This window comes from Lepus europaeus, chromosome 1, assembly GCF_033115175.1.
Source record: "Lepus europaeus isolate LE1 chromosome 1, mLepTim1.pri, whole genome shotgun sequence".
In the NCBI taxonomy this organism is placed as follows: domain Eukaryota; kingdom Metazoa; phylum Chordata; class Mammalia; order Lagomorpha; family Leporidae; genus Lepus; species Lepus europaeus.
In genome coordinates, this window is record NC_084827.1 from 78,688,068 (window position 1) to 78,709,712 (window position 21,645).

A 21,645-nucleotide genomic window follows, 5' to 3' on the forward strand; every position below is an offset into this window, starting at 1 on the left:
TTTAACTCACATTAACTTTATATGTCTGGATGGTGTCTGTTTTTAGGCACAAGGAAGGATAAGACATTAGTTTGAAAAAAGACCCTATCAGAGCAGAATAAATTATGTTATAATTGAAGAATAAACATTTTATTTATAGTGAAGCTTTTGTAGAAAACAGTGAATCACTCAATTCTGAAATTTGTATATATGAAATGCAGAGGTGTGGATACCTTAAATGAAATTAAGAAAAAAAAGAAATAAAACTTACACAGCTTTTGCCATAAGAACAAGAACAGTGAAATCATTGATGCTTTACAAAAAGTTTATGACGACAATGTCCTCTTATCTCGTTGCTTAACTTAGGAAATAATTATTTCAAAAGTGATTTTCATAAGTTAAAATGTATTATACTAAATTTATTAATAGTTTAGACAAGAAAACACAACCAGATAGGACACTAAGGAGAAAAGCATAGGGACTAGTTTTGTGGTGTAATTGGTAAAGCCCACATCTGTGATTCCAGCATCCATTATGGGTGCTGGTTTGTGTACCAGTCGATGCACTTGCAATGCAGCTTTCCGCTAATGGCCTGGGAAGAGTGGTGGAATATGATCCAAGTGCTTAGGCATAGAAGAGACAGGATGAAGCTACTGGCTCTTGGCTACGGTATGGTCCAGCGCTGTCCACTGTGACTATTTGGGGAGTGAACCAACAGATGTAAGATCTGTGTCTCCTTCTCTCTCTGTAACTCTTTCAAATAAATAAATAAGTCAGGAGCCAGTGCTGTGGTGCAGTGGGTTAAAGCCCTGGCCTGCAGCACCGGCCTCTTGAATGGGCTCCAGTTCAAGACCCAGCCACTTCACTTCCAATCCAGCTCTCTGCTGTGGCCTGGGAAAGCAGTGGAAGATGGCCCAAGTCCCTGGGCCCCAGCACCCACATTTGGGAATCTGGAAGAAGCTCCTGGCTCTGGCTCCTGGCTGCAGATCAGCTCAGCTCTGGCCATTGTGACTGTCAGGGGAGTGAACACGTAGATAGAAGACATCTTCTCTCTGCCTCTCTGTAACTCTGCCTTTCAAATAAATAGACATCTTAATAAATAAATAAATAAATAAATTTTTTTGGAGAGAGAGAGAGCATAAATGGAACTGTCCCTAGATAACATAAAGTACAATCACTCTACTTCTAAACTCAGGAAGATTTTATGTGCTTACTCCTGAGGAAATAGTTTCATGGTCTCCTCTTGTTGTTCTTTCATTTTTGCTGGGGCTCCAGCATACATTTACTTAAACAATATAGTTTGCCAGGCAAACTCATGGTCTCTATATCTCAGTTGCAGTTCTAGCATTGTGTCCTCTTTCAATGTCCTGAGGGAGGGACTGCCCAGCTCTGAACATGCCCAGGGCTATGACAGATGCTTCTTGCCATTTAAGCAGATCTGAGATGTCGACATCCATCCTAGGAGCAGGAGAGCTCATCAATCCCTAGAATGGAGAGAGATCTTTCAGTCCCTTTCTCAAAATGCGGGTTTGTGATCTTCATAATTGATATTTTAATTTAAAATATGTTGCTAGGCTTATAGATGTAAGAAGAGACCTCTGTTCTTTTAGGGCAAGCTGGAATCTATTTCTCATTGTACCGCAGCATTTTGTTTAATATGAGATGGATGGAGGGTGGGAGTAAGGGGGGGAAGGGGGAAAGTGAGGATGGGGAGAGAGAAGAAGAAAGAGAGAGAGAGAGAGAGAGGGAGGGGGAGGTGGAGAGAGGGAAAGAGGGAAAGAGGGAGAAATGGATTGACAGAGAGATCTCATCCACCTGTTCATTACCCAAATGCCCATAACAGCTAGAGATGCACCAGGCTAAAGCCAGAGCTGAAGACTCAATCTGGTTCTTCCAAATTGGTGTAGGGGACCCAAAAACTTGAGATATCACCTGATGTCTGTAGTAGCAAGAAGCTGAGGTCAGAAGTAGAACCAGGACTTGAACCTGGCACTAAAATATGGGATGGAGGCATCCAAGTAAAGGCTTACCTACCAGGACAAATGACTGCTCCTGACAACTTGTATTATTTTGTCTATTGACTTAGCTATATTTTTCCTTCAAAAATAGTTATTGTGGAGAAGACTATTTTAAGAACTTTTAGTATTTGGTTTCTTCCTATCAGCATTCAAAAGAACACTTTATTATTTAGACAGATATGCCATGTAAGTATTTCCTGATAATCAAAATGCATCCTCTTATCCAGCTGGGAGAAATATTATTATGTTTGTCATCAAGATTAACTTAGATGTTGCAGCAAAGTGCCCATCATAGTTTTTGGCAAATGATAGATGGCCAATAAGTGGAATCTGTAGATAGCAGGGAAGGAACAAAAAGTTTGCTATGAAAAGGGCTTGCTTGGGAGACAATTGTCACATAAGCTCCTTCACCCCCTCCCCCATTTTTACCTTCTTCTCATTCTGACTCCTCTCCAGCCACCTACACCACTTACATCATAACATGGAAGAAGTACTAAGTACCAGTACTTAGGGTACCCCTTATGCTCTGACTGTCCTGTCTTTGCCTAGCATCTTCTGTTCTTGTTTTGTCTTCATTATCTCCTTTTCAAACTTCCCTTATTATGACCTATGTTTTTACCATCTGCCATGTCTAACCTTCGAACTGTCCTGTTAATGCCAATTATGCCAAAACATTAAAGACTAACATAATTTCCATATGCTAATCTTGCCAGGAGGATTTCCATTTTAATGAAGGTCAGCATCATAACCTAATCGAATAAAATTTCAAAGCTTAAATTGGAGACATCAACAATAGGGCAAGAAAAGACATTTTAAGAGAGACACTCAAGGAAATCAGTGAAAATAGTAACAGCTAACATTTATTCAGTGCCAAGTCTATTATGGTATCACCTCATTAACCCTAACCTAACTCATAAATTAGGTACTATTATTATTTGGTTGTTGCTGTTGAGTAAATAAAACTTGGAGAGGTAAAGCAAATTGCCCAGGGTCACACTCATTTAGTACATAGATAAGAAAAGTTTGGATCTGGCTGAAGAGCCCATGAGAGTATTGTAGGCATGGAAAGCCAAGATACCATGGAAAAGAAAAAAAGAAGAAGACCTAAATGAAAGATCTCTGTGAGTGAGATCCCAGTGGAAATAATGGGGCCATCAAAGAAGGAGGTACCTTTCTCTGAAGGGAGGAGAGAACTTCCACTTTGACTATGACCCTATCGGAATAAGATCAAAGTCAGCGAACTCTAAAGGCTTCCATAGCCCTGGAAACTCATGACTAGAGCCTAGGGAGATTACTGACGCCATGAACAGGAGTGTCAAATTGTTAAGTCAGCAACAGAAGTCACTGTGTACTTGCATCCCATGTGGGATCTGTCCTTAATGTGTTGTCTAATGTGCAGTGATGCTATAACTAGTACTGAAACAGTATTTTTACACTTTGTGTTTCTGCGTGGGTACAAACTGATGAGATCTTTACTAATTATATACTGAATCGATCTTCTGTATATAAAGTTAATTGGAAATGAAAAAAAAAACAACCTGGTGTTAAATTGGAAATGGCATAGAAAATTAATTAATTTAAAAAAATATTATGTAGGATCTCTGTCTTTAATGTGCTGTACACTCTTATTTAATGCTATAACTAGTACTCCAACAGTATTTTTTTTCACTTTGTGTTGCTATATGGGGGCAAACTGTTGAAATCGTTACCTAATATATATTAAACTGATCTTCTGTATATAAAGAGAATTGAAAATGAATTATGATGTGATTGGAAGGGGAGAGGGAGCGGGAAAGGGGAGGGTTGTGGGTGGGAGGGAAGTTTTGGGAGGGGGAAGCCATTGTAACCCATAAGCTGTACTTTGGAAATTTATATTCATTAAATAAAAGTTTAATTAAAAAAAAAAAGTTCGGAACTCAGTTTCTTCTGACTTACCACTACCATTTGCAGGCTGGATTTCCAGTCAGGCAGGGATCTATGTGCCCTCTTATCATCATTTGCTAGGGCTTAGTGCAGTGCTTGGTACATGGTAAATAGCTGATTAATATTTGATGAATGAGTTAATGAATAAATATCTATTCTTCCTGCAATCTCCTCTCCATTTACCTGAGATCACCTCTTGCTTGGAGGCTCTGCTATGCCCAATATTCTAAGAACTCTGAACTAGTAGTCCCACATGTATTACTGACTTTGTGCCTCTGTGTTCTGTACCCTCTTCCTGTAGTCCCTCATTTCACAATCTCTGGGCCCTCTCTCGCTTCCCTGAGAGAGACAGAGGGCAAGAGTGATCTTCTTCCATGATACTCGCCATCACTCTGGACTCTTCTACCTCTCCCTCAATGTTCCCTCCCCTTCCCCCGCTCACAATCCAATGTAGTCAGGGTGGTTTACACGTCTGTCTCCTCCACTACAGAGTGGTGTTTTTGAGGGCAAATGTCTGACAAATTGTTGAATCCTTCATTTGCACCTGACACACATTTGTGTAGATTTTTAAATCTGACATTAAAAAAAAAAACTCTTCTGCCCTATCCTAGTTTACTAGTTCTAATGTACAATTTTAAAAACCTTTTAATATATATGATATTTTGCCTTCCTATTGATAAAATATTAAAGTTATGATTAACAGCGTTTTTCTGACTTAGTAGAACAAAATAATTACCTGCTATAGTCAATAGCATCTTTAACTTAGTGAAATACAGTGATAGATATTAAATAATGCTTATATAAGGGACATTTATCCAAGCAGCTAAGATACCAGTTAAGTGGAACCTGGGTTCAATTCCCAGCTCCAGATTCCAATTCTAGCTTCCTGCTAATGCAGACCCTAGGAGGCAGTGGTGATAGTTCAAGCGGTTGAGTCCCAGTCACCTATATGGGAGACCTCTATTGAATTCCCAGCTCCTGAGTTTGGCTTGGCCCAGCCCTGAACATTGTGGGCATTTAGAAAGTAAGCCAATGGTTGAGAGCTCACTCTCTCTCTCTCTCTCTCTCCCCCCTTCCCTGCTCTCTGTCTCTGTCTCTCCATCTCTTAAATAAATGAATATGCTTTAAAAATTATATGAATGAATGAATAGCATTCATATTTCTCCTCAAATCCTATTATTATTATTTACAACCCATCTTTCTGCATCATAGGCATTGTGGCAGGGCAAGTTGAGAATTATTTTTTATTCATAATTAACTTTCCTATTATAAATAGTAGATAGTAAATCAATTCCATTTGTTCTTAATTGCTTCTTTCTGAGACAATGTGATTTATTCATATATTCATCTTCTAGGTGAAATTGATCTTCAAATTCTCTCCAAAGTCCGGGTTCAATTCCCAGGAGTTCATATCAACAATGAAGTAGTTGAACCAAGTGCTGAACAAATCACCAAGTACAAAGGTACCTATAACCTAAGTTGCTAATTGCCAATACCTATCCCAAAGGGTTATCATCTTAAATTTTTATCATGAATCATTAATATGATTACTGTGGTATGCTCTTTGTAAGTTTTTTGGGAAAAGGAATGCATTAACTCTTGGCAGATATGACTAAATACTTCAGAATGTGAACAGAACTGGACTCTTTTATTGACTCCCCATCTATTCCCGTGTCATTATCAACTATTATTTTTTATGTTTATTCTTAGGAACAAAGTCATTTATTCCTGCATTCAGAAATATTTAAGCAAAATCCCTGACCTTGAACAGTTTATGTTTAATGGGACGTGGCAGGAATCAGGAAATTATTTTTTTTTCTGAGAAGGGGCAAATAGCAAACATTTTAGACCTGGAAACTATTCAGTCTCTGTCCCAGCTAGTTAATTATGGCACAAAAACAGCCACAGATAAATGTAAACTGAATGTGGGTGTGTCCCAATAAAACTTTAAGGGCCAGCGCCACAGCTCAATAGGCTAATCCTCCGCCTGCGGCGTCGGCATCCCAGGTTCTAGTCCCGGTTGGGGCGCCGGATTCTGTCCTGGTTGCTCCTCTTCCAGTCCAGCTCTCTGCAGTGGCCCGGGAGTGCAGTGGAGGATGGCCCAAGTCCTTGGGCCCTCCATCCGCATGGGAGATCAGGAGAAGCACCTGGCTCCTGGCTTCAGATCAGCACGGTGCGCTGGCTCTCACTGTCCACTCTGCCTGTCAAAAAAAAAATTTACTTAAAAACACTCAAATTTGAATTTAATATAATTTAAATATTACAAAATATTCTTTTAATTTACTTTCAGCCATGTCATTATGTAATGACATGACTCATGAATGACAAAGACATGAAGTCAGGAAGTAGAAGAATGCATGTTTTTTGCTAGTGGTCCATATAACTTGGTTCACATCCCATTTTCACTGATAAAATTTACCAGTTGATTCCCTGTTAATATGGAGATAATATAACCTATGTCTGACCAGTGTTCTCATATTTATTATTGATTCTTCCTTTCACCTCAATTTCTTTTAATACTAAAAAAAGAATGAATTCTTTAATTTCCCAGAGCTACAAAAAAAGTAAAAAAAAATGCTTTATATCTGTTATGTATACAACATTGATTACATTAAAATTCTAAATGGAAATGGGTTCCACATTTGCAATTAAAATTGATGGTGTGTCACCTCCTCTATGTGTTTTAGAGCTTGTAGCCAAGACATCAAACCTCGAGAACATAAAGTTTGCTTGGCATAAGGAGACATCATCTGAATATCAAAATAGAGTGATGGAGAAAAAAGTGCTTCAAAAATGGGACTTCATTCATATGATTCAGGTAAAAAATATTTATTATAATATATCCTCAGAAAGTAGATTTTTCAAAACATATGTATGGAGTGAATAATATTTTAATTTCAAAAGAAAAAATCTCCATATTTCTAATTTTGCAAGTGAGCACTATGTTGAAATAGAGAAGTTGATAATATTAAGAATCTCTTGGTCAGTGCCATGGCTCAACAGGCTAATCCTCCGCCTGCGGTGCCGGCACCCAGGGTTCTAGTCCCGGTCGGGGCGCCGGGTTCTGTCCCGGTTGCCCCTCTTCCAGGCCAGCTCTCTGCTGTGGCCCGGGAGTGCAGTGGAGGATGGCCCAAGTGCTTGAGCCCTGCACCCCATGGGAGACCAGGAGAATCACCTGGCTCCTGCCTTCGGATTGGTGTGGTGCGCTGGCCACAGCGCGCCAGCCGCAGCGGCCATTGGAGGGTGAACCAACAGCAAAGGAAGTCCTTTCTCTCTGTCTCTCTCTCTCACTGTCCACTCTGCCTGTCAAAAAAAAAAAAAAAGAATCTCTTAAACATTCAAAAAGCCAGTTTTCTCTGATGCATAATCACCTTTTTTTAGAATGTTGGCTGAATTAGTCTTTTGAGAATGGAGAGTTCACAAACAGACTTGAGGACAATAGAGTAGTAACATATCCTATCCAGTTCTCCAGTGTCTCTAATGACCTGGAGAGACAGTTGTTCCAGAGTTTTTCTGAATCTTCTTACTTTTGCCTTGTGAAGATGGCCTGGACAGGGTGACCATGGTAGAAGAGTTAGGTTAGAGGATTCTTCAGGTCAATGAGGCTTTACTGATGTCACCCACTTATTAAGTAGGAATTCATTTCCTTGGTCCAGTATCACTAACAGACTAGGTAGTAGCAGATGAATATCTAGTAGTGGATTTGGGGGTAAAGTTCCATGGATCAGAGATATTTATGGATAGCATACATGATGTGTAGGCTTTGGGAATTAGCTATCATCGGGAGATGTATATATTTTTGATACATCACTTGATTTACAACAAAACATTTTTTCTTTCTGTAGTCCACAACCATGGTGATCCCATAGGAATAAACTTATGAGCAACCAAACAAAGAAATGACTCCAAGTTGACAGATCTACAAAATCTTACATCCCTCCTCCTCTATCTGGCAAACATCCTTTGCCTATGAAAGAGTAGTTGGCATTGTCCAGTAAACCTTGGAAGTTTCTTTGTTAGGTTTCCTTTCCTGCTCCTCACATAACTATGTTATGACTCTCATTTCTTCTTACTCTTCCTGCAACCTTCCCTAAACTTTAATTCCCAACAAATGACCTCACTTTAAACAGTATAGAGAAAATACAAATATAATATGGAAATCCATCTTTCACTATATGAACTTGCAAACAGATACCTATTCATTTTCCATTTTATTATAAAAGTCTCCTCTGATCAAAAGCCAATTACCTATACATTTATGCCCTGGATCCCGTTTCCTTGTTTGAAAATGGCGTGGCTTTAGGCTGGTGCTGCAGCTCAATAGGCTAATCCTTCACCTGTGGCACCGCACCCCAGGTTCTAGTCCCGGTCAGGGTGCCGGATTCTGTCCCGGTTGCCCCTCTTCCAGTCCATCTCTCTGCAGTGACCCTGGAGTGCAGTGGAGGATGGCCCAAGTCCTTGGGCCCTCCATCCGCATGGGAGACCAGGAGGAAGCACCTGGCTCCTGGCTTCGGATCAGCGCGGTGCGCTGGCCGCAGTGGCCACTGGGGGGTGAACCAACGGAAAAAAGGAAGACCTTTCTCTCTCTCTCTCTCTCTCTCTCACTGTCCACGCTGCCTGTCAAAAAAAAAAAAAAAAAAAAAAAAAAAAAAAGAAGAAGAAGAAGAAAATGGTGTGGCTTCAATGAACGACTTTTATTTCTCTTGAAATCTCTGTGGAAATTCATTCTTATAGCAGCTCTGCTTCCTTCTATTTCCTTTTCTATTACTCTCTCTCCTCCCACTCCATTGTCTCCTCTGTATTTTTCTGTGCTGTGTCTATGTCTTGTCACTTCTCCATATAGTCCTAGAAATACAGTCTCATCAAAGTTCTTCAATTTAATGTTCACTATCAACCTGGAGAATCTCAGTGTTTCTTAGATAAAAATTCAAGGCCATCTGCCATGGCCCACTTCCTCATATTTTGCCAGGTTGGGTCATAGATTGCTAGCCATCTAATGAATTGGCTATATTTGGATACCTATCTATTGTCCCTGCAGTAGATCATGTGAACTAACACACTAAAAAGGGCCCTTAAGGCAGCATGGGCCATGTACTGGTCCATTTTATTTTGTCATGTGGTATAGACATTGCATAAGTCATTCCTCCTCTATGCAATGAATTCTATGAGAATGTTACATGGAATGTTGAATTCTTTTCTAAGAGAGAGATGAACATGAGATATAAGAAGTGTCTGTGTATGTATTGGGTAAGGGGGCAGGGAGGGCAGGATTCAAATGAGGCAAGACAGCACAGAAAGTGCTCCACTCTCAAAGTATAATTCCAAGCCCTATGAGATGAGTGCAAAGGTATACACTTCACTAGGGATTGGCCTAGAAATACTAAAATGAATGGGCTGATTCTAACATTCTGACCAAACAAGTAACCTCTTGCTTCCTCCAGTCCAATTTCCAAGAGAATATGTCAATGTCAGAGTCTGTCACATTTCCTGTGATTTAAAAACAGCATCTGTGAGCATATGGAGAAGCTAGTGCAGAGGGCTTAATTTTAAGCAATGTTCCATGAAATGGGGCCTGTTTTTATGGTGCTGGCACCATTTTCTCCCAAAAGAACTAAAATTCACAAAATATAGAATAGGCAGAGGATGAATACCCCCACGTGAAATGGAGACTAAGCATCTCCAGCTATAAAAGTATGTATTACAGAAGACAGGAGAGTAAATTTAAAACTATTTGACTCTAGTAGAGTGAATACTATAGACTTTCCCTTTCCCCAAATATTTTGTCACATCGTTGTTCTATCTTTCCATATAAAATCTAAATCTAACGTTTAGATTTCGTAAATGTTTTGTTGGATAAAAATCCACTCAACTTGAAAATCATATTTTATAGTAACTAGTCCAAGAAACAAAGGATTCAACATTGAAAACTATCTCATTTCTCTTTTTCCTCCTTTCAAGATGCTGTATTATGTAAAAGATATCTCAGCTACCCTGAAATTCTTCCATGGTCTCTTAGCTACAAATGCAAAGATGCTCATTATTCTTGTGTCAGGTAAGTTATTTTCATTCAGCCTGAATTTTAAAACAGCAGTAATGCATGTATGCATAGTTTCATGTTTTTGAAGAAAGCAAGTTTTTTTTTTTTTTTTTTTTGCTGTGAAATTTTCCCTGGTCTCTGATCATATCCAATACATTTTCATAGTATTAGGTGTTGTTCATAAAGAGTTTTCAATTTAGTGGGTGTAGTGGAATTTAACATTTACTTCTTTCTCTTGGAAAGATGTTTTTATCTTCTACATATCAATTGATTTTTATAACTCAGAGGAAACAATTGAAAAGAACTCTTAAATGAAGCTTCTTAAAATAACATATTTATATTTACCTATTTACATCACTTGAGTATCTCTTTTCCCTCTGTGATGTTTATTAATAAATAAGGTTTAAATATTTGAGATGCCATCATAATTCATTACTTAACATTCCTAGAATCATCAACAACATGTTTCATTTCAACTTTTCTCAAATATCTACCAAAAATGATTCACTTGTTTTCCTTTGTGTTGGTGTTTTAATTTCCAAAGAAGGCATTTGATCATGCTATGTTGCTTCCAGAAATATAGTAAGCACCAACAAAGAACATAAAGATGCATTTTTAAAAAATGAAACATTAGTGTTGTTGACATCATTTTTTCATGACTCCTTTCATTTAGTAGGCGTTATGGTTTGTCTGCCCATAGTTAGAGAGTCTCTACATTCTTAGGCTTATAGCAGGTCTCACTCACAAAAAAAATATTACAAAATACATTTGTTCATAAATATTAGGAAAATTTGTAAAGATGGCGAAGTAATTGCTTGTAATCCCAGGTCGGAATTTAGGTGGAAGTTTGGCAATAGAGAGCTCCTGTGCATAATCCCCTCCTCAAGGGAACATAGTGATACACAGTTTTTGTTGCTAGTTATTTAAAAGTACTCATTTATGTAAGAAAGGTCTGGTTTCTCATTTAGAACAATTTAGGGAAATTGGATCATTCTTACTAACCTCTCTAGATGAGGACATTTGGCTGAAGTGCTTTATACAACATTTAGGAACACTAAACTCAGTTATGAGCATTGTGGGAAGTCTATTGTTGATAAACTGAATCAATAATAAAAAAAGAAATACACATGAAAATAGCAATTCATCCAAAAGTCATATATGTTTGATTTTAGAAAATAGTTTATATAAATAGCAGTTCTATCATCCAATTTATATTTGGTTTATTCTAAAATAATTTCAGAAAGTTAAACATTTGGGTGCTAGAAAGCAGTGTTCTATAAGTGTGAATACCTATAAGATAAAGCCAGCCTGAAGTTTAGCAAGTATATGATTTGTCTTATTATAAGCATCTAAGAATTGTCTAAGTACCCTTATAGATTTCAGTATTCTGCAAGCTCTATCATGAACGAGTTGACATGATCCATGAAATTATTGGCATCAAGACATGTGAACTAAAATAGATGCAGTGAAGTATATGGTAATACAAAGCAAGAATGCTGAGGTTCTCCTAGTTGTGTGAACTTGGTCTCTGAAACCTTAGCTTATTCGAGGGTATTTCCTGGATTCTGATGCCTACATTATATGTCTCCATAAATATGGTTCATTTGTATTATGTAAATACATATTCTTAGAGGAAAACAAAAGAAAAGGAGTAAAGACTCAAATCATTTAGCTTCTTTGTTTTTTTTTTTATTTAATAAATATAAATTTCCAAAGTACAGCTTTTGGATTACAGTGGGTCCCCCCCCCCATAACTTCCCTCCCACCCACAACCCTCCCATCTCTCACTCCCTCTCCCATTCCATTCACATCAAGATTCATTTTCAATTATCTTTATATACAGAAGATCAATTTAGTATATGTTAAGTAAAGATTTCAACAGTTTGCTCATTTAGCTTTCTTTAAGAACTATTTTTAGTCAAAAATTATTCAATCTATATAATTTGATGTTGGAAATTACATTTTATTCACTTAACCAATATTCAATTCACAATGTACAATATGGCTTATAGCAGAGGAGACAGATGTCCGAAAGAGAAAAACAATGTTAAATTTCCTAGACATAAAAATGCAAAAATAACATTTGTTATTATGATTAAAGAGTCTCTGACAAATCCCTTCCTTTACCAAATTCACTTAAACTTAGAAGGGGTTTACACAAACAAGAAAGAAATATCAGATGTATTTCTTCTTAAAAGAACTGCTTGGGGCCGGCCTTGTGGCATAGCAGGCTAAGCTGATACTAGATCCTATACGGGCACCGATTCATATCCCGGCTACTCCAGTTTCCATCCAGCTCCTTTATAATGTACCTGGGAAAATCAGCAGAGGATGGCCCAAGTGCTTGGGGCCCTCTCTGGATCCACATGGAAGACTCAGATGAAGCTCCTGACTTCCACCTGGCCCAGTCTTGGCCATTGTGGCTATTTGGGGAGTGAACCAGCAGATGGAAGGTTCAACTCCCCTCCCCCAATCTCTCTGTAACTCTGCCTTTCAAATAAATATATAAATAAATCCTTTTAAAAAATGAACCAATTTTCAAAAGAAGTAAATGTGGACAGATGTTAGGCCCAGCAGTTAAGATGCCTCTTGGGATGCCTGTATCCCATATTGGACTGCCTGGTTTTGAATCCTGGTCCATTTCTGACTCCAGCTTCCTGATAATGTGAAGTAGGGAGGCAGTGGATGATAGCTAAAGTACTTGGATCCTTGACACCGCCCAGCCTGGCCTTAGCTGTTGTAAGCATTTGTCTATCTCAGTTTCTCATCCTTTTAAATAAAATGAATATAAATAAACATTTTTCAAAGGAGAAAATAGATTTATATATATATATTAATTTTGAATATTCCACTTCTGTCTTTCCTAAGGATAAAAGCGTCTTAGTTTCTTAACCCATACTCATCAGAAGCACTGATTACATGAATTAATTAAATATAAGTTTAAATTTCTATTTACTTTGCAGTTAAAGAAATTATTCTACCTGAAAAGAGAAAGAGAATAGCCGAATATATTGATTGCTGTCATCAGTTTAGTGCAACAGTCTTCCCCAGTCTTAAGGGCTCACACTTCATTTTAACAACCCAGAGTAAATGACTAGAGCTCTCATCCCAACTAACTTAGGTAGTCCACGCTACTCCCCATCCCTTCTTTACTCAGCAGGATTCCTGGAGGTCATGCTTGCAAACACCTGTGTATTCTAGACTCTGTGTATTCCAAATTTCTATTCACAACTGAACTTTATATATATATATATATATATATATATATATATATATATATTTGACAGGCAGAGTGGACAGTGAGAGAGAGAGAGACAGAGAGAAAGGTCTTCCTTTGCCGTTGGTTCACCCTCCAATGGCCGCAGCGGCTGGCGCGCTGCGGCCGGCGCACTGCGCTGATCCGAAGGCAGGAGCCAGGTGCTTCTCCTGGTCTCCCATGCGGGTGCAGGGCCCAAGTACTTGGGCCATCCTCCACTGCACTCCAGGGTCACTGCAGAGAGCTGGACTGGAAGAGGGGCAACCGGGACAGAATCCGGTGCCCGCACCAGGACTAGAACCCGGTGTGCCGGCGCCGCAAGGCAGAGGATTAGCCTGTTGAGCCACGGCGCCGGCCTCACAACTGAAATTTTGATACCTTCTCTCCAAATCTTTCACGAATCGTAATGCCCCCTTCCTCATCCCAGCTGCTTTACCCTATGCACGGACATAGCCTCCTTCTTTCTGAAGTAGCACTGGTTGATTCTGGGAGATGTTGAGACTCACAGGAAGGAAGAAGAGTAGAGAACAGAAACTGACCTAAAGTCCCACAGCCACTGTCTTTCTGGCCTTCCTCTTGCTGTTTCTGGGCCTGCCTCCTGTGGGCCTACTTTCACAACTTCTCTTGACTTCCCTCATATTTCTTAGCTCAGTGCTAAAACACCAACTCTTCACTTCCTGACTCCAGTCCTCTGATTTGTTTTATGAACAGTTTAACTCCGTCTACTTGACCTTGATCACCTGGATAAACCTGGGTACCCACAAACCTGTGGTAACAATGTGTTTCCTGGAAATAAATCCTGTTGTCCTCAGTGGATGGGAGCGACTGTGCTTTCCTCTTTTAAAAATAGCAATAGTTGTTCAGACTTGGTTAATGCCACTCTTAGGATCATTGGTTACTATCCCCACCCTGTCTTTTATGACCTTGTCTAAATATGATCAGAGTCGGGGAACTTGGAAGGCTTCCATAGCCTTGGCAACTCATGACGACAGCCTAGGGTGGTTACTGGTGCCATAAACTAGAGTGTCAATTTGTTGGGTCAACAACAGGAGTCACTGTGCACTTGCTCCTCATGTGGGATCTCTGTCCTTAATGTGCTGTACATTGTGATTTAATGCTATAAGTAGTACTCAAATAGTATGTTTCATTTTGTGTTTCTGCGTGGGTGCAAACTGTTGAAATCTTTACTTAATAAATACTAAATTGATCTTCTGTATATAAAGAGAATTGAAAATGAATCTTGATGTGAATGGAAGGGGAGAGGGAGCGGGAGAGGGGAGGGTTGCGGGTGGGAGGGAAGTTATGGGAGGGGGAAGCCATTGTAATCCATAAGCTGTACATTGGAAATTTATATTCATTAAATAAAAGTTAAACAAATAAATTAAAATATTAAAAAAAAACAATAGTTGCTTTTGGTATTAATTCACCCACTAAAAATATGTGGGTCAACTTTTAGAAAAAAAATAGATGAAACTTAGTTTCCAATATCAGAAAAAATTTCAGTCACAAGAAATTTCCAATCAGGTTTTTTTTCTATCAGTGTCAATGTGCATATTTAGGGATGATCTACATTGTGAGAAATCATTTTTGTCATCTGATGATGCAGCATCAAATCCTTAACTAGTAGACTAATGTGTGGAAAGAAAATGACTGAAAATCCTCCCCAGGTCACCTGAGGTACCATTTCTACACATCTTCTCAGCCATGTGTAAGAACTACTGGCCTAACCTGCCTTCTCAAAATTCACCATCCACTTACCAGATTAAAACTTTTGTTACTTGAATATTCCCCTCAAACCTGGACCACCTGCATTGAAATCGTTCACGAGGCTTTTTTAAATCAAAATTCTTGCTGTCACTGTCTAAATGGAATTCATTCCACAATTTCCTAAAAGTGAAGATGCGTATGACTATATTACCTTTGCTTCGGGGTAATATTACTATCTATACCTATTGTGCAATGCAATCTAAGAACTTATCACAGGAAGATTTAGAACAACCTAGAACTGTTAATAAATTAAATTTCTAAGAGCATTCCTCTAGCAAATACCTCATCTGGGTAATGTGTCTAGATGGCCAAGATCAACACGATGTTCTAAGGTAGCAGTGGGGAACCTTTCTTCTGCCAAGGGCCATTTGGATAATTATAACGTTATTCACAAGTCATACAAAATTACCAACTTTAAAATTAGCCTGCTATAGATTTATTGAATGCTGAATCCCACCTATGGTTGCCTTAGCAGGGCGAGAAAATACAGCCAAACATTCCCCACACTAGCAAGGGTTATCTTAGATACGACGTGTAGCTCTGGTTCTTGCCTTCTTGTCTCAGAGACCGATCTATTATCAAATTCATAAGCTGTATCTTTGAATAGGTATTTCTGTTCATTGAGTGCTGTATGAACACTCATGTGTGGAATTTAATAGGTTGTACAATAATAAACAATGGAGTCTGTTCCTCAATTTAATTTTGCAGAGGATCTAGTTTCCCTCAGGCACCATGCGTGTTAAGCCATATACAAAGCACAGCTGTACTCTTGGTTCCATGCTTGCTGCATGAGGTAGTGATGTGTAGATTGGGCACATTCTGCTTATTGAACACCTACCATCAGTCAGTAGTAGACTCTGAAGGCTGCAAAGATGATTTTACCTTCTCTCTGCCTTTGAAAGGCTCCTGCCCTAATGGAGGATCTAGGCATGGAGATACTCTCAGCATTGTTCCAAGTCTCCTTTCAGAAGCATACAGGGAACTTCAGCACAGTTCCCAGGAAGGTCTCTCTCATTTCTATTCCCATCTTTGTAAAGCCTTTGACACACAGATGATACGTGACAAATGTCTCTACAGTGACTGTTTATTATTTTTGCATTATAATACTAGAACTGCAATGAACTCTGAATATCTATCCAAAAAAAGGGAATTGCTTTTTTTTTTTTTTTTAGAAAAGTGCATGTGGGTATGCACATGCACACATACACATTCACATACACTCATTGCACATGAAAATAGCCAGACAAGGGCAACAAAATAAAGAAAACAAGTGTAATTAGGGAAAGAAAGAGAAACTGAAATCAGAATTAAATGCACTACCTGATGCCCTATTATACATGTTGCTTGAGAGAAGAACCTTTTCTCTGAGCTCCGAAGTATCCATAACAGAGTTAGCTCAGCACAGTAAGCATCAATTTAGTGATAACTAGCAGAAATTCCTGATTGTGAAGTTGAAAAAGACTTGATTTGGGTAGAAGAAGAAAGAGAAATGAGACGAAAGAGTTAGATATTTTTTAAAAATGAGGAGTATCCCACACTAAAACACTAAAATGTCAGCAGCATATTCTTGACAAATGTTGCAGTTGAGTATTGGTTGGGAGACACGGTCATGGAAAAGCAACCTATCTGATTAAGGGCAATGAGCCAGAGGAGGTGCCCGAAGTGTTTCTCTGTCCTCTCTTTGTCCAACTAAGGAAGTAGGCAAATCATGGTGCATTATTTTTAATACAGTGGGAAAAAGAATCTGGTTTCTATCATGCTGAAAATGAAAGTAACACCATATGTTGTGCCCACTGAGAGTCATTATGATAATGCATTGGTCAGACAGTGTATAATTGCTCAGCTCAGAAATGGCACCAATTCATAGTCCTGATGCTATCAAATTTTCTGCAATTAGTGATTGGTTCCTTTTCCTCTGCCAGGTTAACAGAAATAATCGTGGTGACAACAGAGCCTGTCTTTGAACATTGACATGCTTTATAGTCTTGTTAAGTCTTGTTTGCAGGCAAATTATTTGAGACGACAATCCACTGTCTTTCAAATGAAAGATTTTTAAGTACATATTCACGACCCTCATTTTTTCATTTGACTGAGGTGTAACTTTTTCTGCTTTATTCCAGTTCTACCTTCCCCTAGAGAATATCTTGAAGTTATTGCTCCCTCTTCTGAAATATTAGTAGAACATCAGTTATCTAGGCTATATTTTATTTACCATTTCCTATCAGCAGTAATATCTTGTGTTGAGGTAAATCTGGGAATTTGAGCCTGATCCAACATGAAGCCAGAGGTCTGTAAACACTGTATAATTACTGTATAATACATGACTTTGTGGATATGTACTGTTTGTGTACTCTTTGTAGAGTCAATTACTTTCATTAGATAAGGGAGATTTGGGGACCAAAAGAGCTTAATGTTGAAATCTTCCTGGAAACACATAGAAAACATAGGCTCTCTCTTAAATTTCTTTGACCAAATCCATCTTCATTTCCTAATATTTCAGCACTGTTTACTCTGTGACAGCATGGTTCTAAATACTTTACTTTATTAACTCAGTCTTTGCAACAAATCTAGGAATAGAGTACACAAGATGATTCCAAATAGTTTGTGGAAAAATTGAATTACAAAGCAAGTTTAGGAGCAGACATATTTATTACCAGCCAATCCCTGCAAAAAAGAACCTGGGTTTGATTCCTCTGGCTTCTAACTCTAGCTTCCTGCCAATGCAGATCATGGGAGGCAGCAATGATGGCCTAAGTAGATAGATTTCTGCCTCCTATGTGGGAGACTTGGATTGGCTCCTGGCTTCAGCCCTGGGCATAGTGGGCATTTGGTGGATAAACCAGTGGATAGCTTGCTCTCTTGCTCTCTGTCTCTCCCCCTTTCTCTATCTCTCTTTCCTGTCTCACTACTTCTCAAGTATAACAATCAATCAATATTTTTAAAAGAGCAGCTTATTTTGGTACAAACATTTGGAAATTCATGCACAGTTTTTTCATAAGACAGATTTTCCATGAACTTTCTGAAGATCTCTTGCATTGTCATGCCTGTTTTCTAGAAGATAAAACTGAGTTATAGGTTCATAAACCTAGCAAGAGGGAAAGCTAGGTTTTATACTCAAGTGGTTGGACTTTTAATTACTACACAACACTCTGTGGGCAATGAAAAGGTATTAGAAGGTCCATACATACAAGTTCAACTGTTACTAGTACAAATTTATGAACAGGAGGTTTGCTTTTTCAAGTTCATATTTACAACTAATGACAATTCACTAGAAAACAACTTTTTTTTTTATTTTATGAGCATGTGTTATTCTGCTGTCATGTACTTACCAATGTGCAATTATTCATATCCATTATCTCAATGATTACTTTCAGCTGCATTCCAGGTAAGCAGGGTAACCCTCATTTTACAGATGAGGAAACAGTTTCTGAAAGACCGAATAACAGGTCTCATCTCATCCATGAAGCGTCAGAACAGTTAGTCCATGTCTCTCTCTTTCTCATATGACATAACTTTTAATGTCTACCTAGGCTGACTTTTCAAAATTACAACAGACAATGCCAAAATGTCTTCTGAAACTTGGGACAAAATTTAAAGAAATACATCTAGTTATTGGCATCTCATGATATACATGCATACAAGAGATCCTTTTTCTTTAACTCTGTCATTATTTATATACTGTCCTCTTTCCATTTCAATTTTTATTCTTAGAGCCTCCCCTCTGAACTTCACACTAACAGAATTACCTTCCTCAAATCAGCACATAGATATCCAATAGGTATCTCAAATTTGCATTTCTAAAACCAGGTACCTGAGGATACACTTAAAATTACTCCTCCTTTGATCTTCCCATCTCTAATAATGGCAATTCTACCTTCAAGCCAAGATTCCTGGGATCATCACTGACTCTTCTTTTGTTCACAATCTATATCCAAATTGTTGGCAAACCCCAGGGGAGCTTTTAACATCCAACTGCCATTCTTCCCCTCCCAGATTACTGGTACAAATTACCATTGTTTGTCACGCAGATTATTGCTGTAGACTTCTAGGTTTCCTCCCTGCCACTGTCCTATGGTCCCTAGTCTTTTCGCATCTCTGTGTGCAGAATGACCTTATTAATACGTGAATGAAGTCACTCTCATTTTGAGCTGTCCAATATAGAAGCTACGTTTGACTATTGAAATTGATTTAAATGAAATGAAACAAAACTTAAAATTATGTTCCCCAATTTTGCGAGCCATATTCCAAGTGCTCCATAGCCACAGTAGTGAGTAGGTACCATATTGGAAATACAAGTGTAGAACACACCAGTCCAGAAAGTTCTATTAGATAATATTATAATAGTTTGCCATCTGGCCCCATGTGATCTGGCATTTAATCTATTCCCTTCACCCTTACCTCTGTCCATTCCCCTCCTGTCTACTCAATTCCAATCTCACTGGATTTCTGGTTAGATTTTTAAATATTACAAACATGGTGCCAGGTCCCTTGAGGCTGCTCTTCTTTCTACCTGGAGTAATCTTTCCTGTGCTATCCACAGGGCTTGCTATCAGGCCTGTAGTCAAACACTGCATGATTACAGCCCTTTAGTGACCACCACCCTAGATAAACATCAGTCTTTCCAACTCTTTGATGCTCTTTTTTTAAGATTTATTTTTACTTATTCGAAAGGCAGAGTTAGAAAGAACAAGAGAGAGAGAGAGCGAGATTGATTGATCCTCCATCTGATGGTTTACTCCCCATATGGCTGCAATGGCCAGGGCTGTGCCAGTCCAAAACAAAGAGCTCAGGAATTCAGCCGGTGCCACGGCTCACTTGACTAATCCTCCGCCTGTGGCGCTGGCACCCTGGGTTCTAGCCCTGGTTGGGGTGCCAGTTCTATCCCGGTTGCTCCTCTTCCAGTCCAGCTCTCTGCTGTGGCCTGGGAAGGCAGTGGAGGATGGCCCAAGTGCTTGGGCCCTGCACCCTCATGGGAGACCAGGAGGAAGCACTTGGCTCCTGGCTTTGGATCGGTGCAGTGCACCAGCTGTAGCAGCCATTTGGGGAGTGAACCAACGGAAAAAAGGAAGACCTTTCTCTATGTCTCTCTCTCTCTCTCTCTAACTCTGCCTGTCCAAAAAATAAAATAAAAAAAAAGAGCTCAGGAATTTGCCTGTGTCTACCATGTGGGTGCAGGGGCCCAAACACTTGGGCCATCTTCTGCTGCTTTTCCAGGCCATTAGCAGAGAGTTGAATCAGAAGTGGCACAACCAGCTCTTGAACTGGTGCCCATAAAGGATACTGGTATCTCAGACGATGGCTTAACCCCCTAAGCCACAAGGCCAGCTCCTTCTTTGACCCACTTATCCCTTCCTCTGTTAATTTTTGCACTTAGCTCATATCGTTGTCTAGTGTACAATATAGTTAGTTACTTATATGATGTTCTCCCTGCTCCTTGCCACTATACTCCTTAAGTGAAGCTGCACAAAAGGAAAGGAGATTATTTTGTTCATGGTTTTATTCTTAGCATTTACTGCCTGGCAGAAAGACAATGAAAGCATGAACTTTGTTTTACTCTTCAGGAACCAGTGGCTGGGACAAGCTGTGGAAAAAGTATGGATCCCGTTTACCCCAAAATGACCTCTGCCAGTATATCACATCCTCTGACCTCACTGAGATGCTGGATGACCTAGGGATTAAGTACGAGTGTTACGATCTTCTCTCTACCATGGATATATCTGACTGCTTCATTGATGGGAATGAAAATGGAGACCTGCTTTTGGATTTTTTGACCGAAACCTGCAACTTTAACACAACAGCACCACCTGATCTCAAGGCAGAACTCATGAAAGATCTACAAGAGCCTGAGTTTAGTATTAGGAAAGAGGGGAAGATTCTTTTTAATAATAATCTGAGTTTCATAGTGATTGAGGCATAGCTATCAATGAACAGGGTAGATTCAAAATTATATTTTGAACAATGTTAATCAATCATTTATTTCCATATTAAAATTACTAAATAGGTCTCATAAAGGAGACAGAGCATTGTCTCACATATAACATTTAGAAAATTCCAAGATATTCCTAGTCTTCCATGCAGATTCATGTGAGATACTGCTGGATTTAGCATGTTGTCCCTCCATATAGATACCATATGTAGGATAAAGTGGGGCAACTGAGTTTCAGTGGTGCACTGACACTAAAATTCTTTCATTTTGCTGATTGTATTGGAGTTTATGAGAATACTAATAAAATATATGTTATGGATTCTTTGAATACTTGTGAAGTATATATGTTTATTGGTACGTTGCATACTAAGAAAGTATTTTAATTGATATTTTCCTTGTTGTGAATAAATTCAAGAATAAAAGTGTTTGTGGAAAATGGATTTCAAATATGTTTATTGTGGCACAAAATTTTTGAATTCTGTACATAGTTTTTTTCATAACACACATTTACATGAAATTTTTGAAGAATGCTTTGACCCCTTTTATTTGTCTTCTGTTATGCTTTCTGTCTTAATTTTTTTAAGATTTATTTTTATTTATTTGAAAGAGTTACAGAGAAAGAGGTAGAGTCAAAGACAGAGAGAGAGAGGTCTTCCATCTGCTGGTTTACTCCCCAGATGGCTGCAACAGCCAAAGCTGAGCTGATCCAAAGCCAGGAATCAGGAGATTCTTCCGGGTC

At 38.8% G+C, this 21,645-nt stretch overlaps 1 protein-coding gene across 1 annotated transcript in view; it reads left to right on the forward strand.

The window, feature by feature from the left end:
• HNMT (histamine N-methyltransferase) overlaps positions 1–21,346 on the forward strand; it is a 48,848-nt gene extending 27,502 nt beyond the window's left edge. Inside the window, exons 3-6 of the mRNA XM_062199386.1 lie at positions 5,276–5,383; positions 6,608–6,738; positions 9,879–9,972; positions 20,542–21,346. Of these exons, the coding sequence (XP_062055370.1) occupies positions 5,276–5,383; positions 6,608–6,738; positions 9,879–9,972; positions 20,542–20,897 (689 nt within the window). The 3' untranslated portion in view covers positions 20,898–21,346. The remainder of the gene's footprint in view (positions 1–5,275; positions 5,384–6,607; positions 6,739–9,878; positions 9,973–20,541) is intronic.
• The last annotated feature ends 299 nt before the right edge of the window (positions 21,347–21,645 follow it).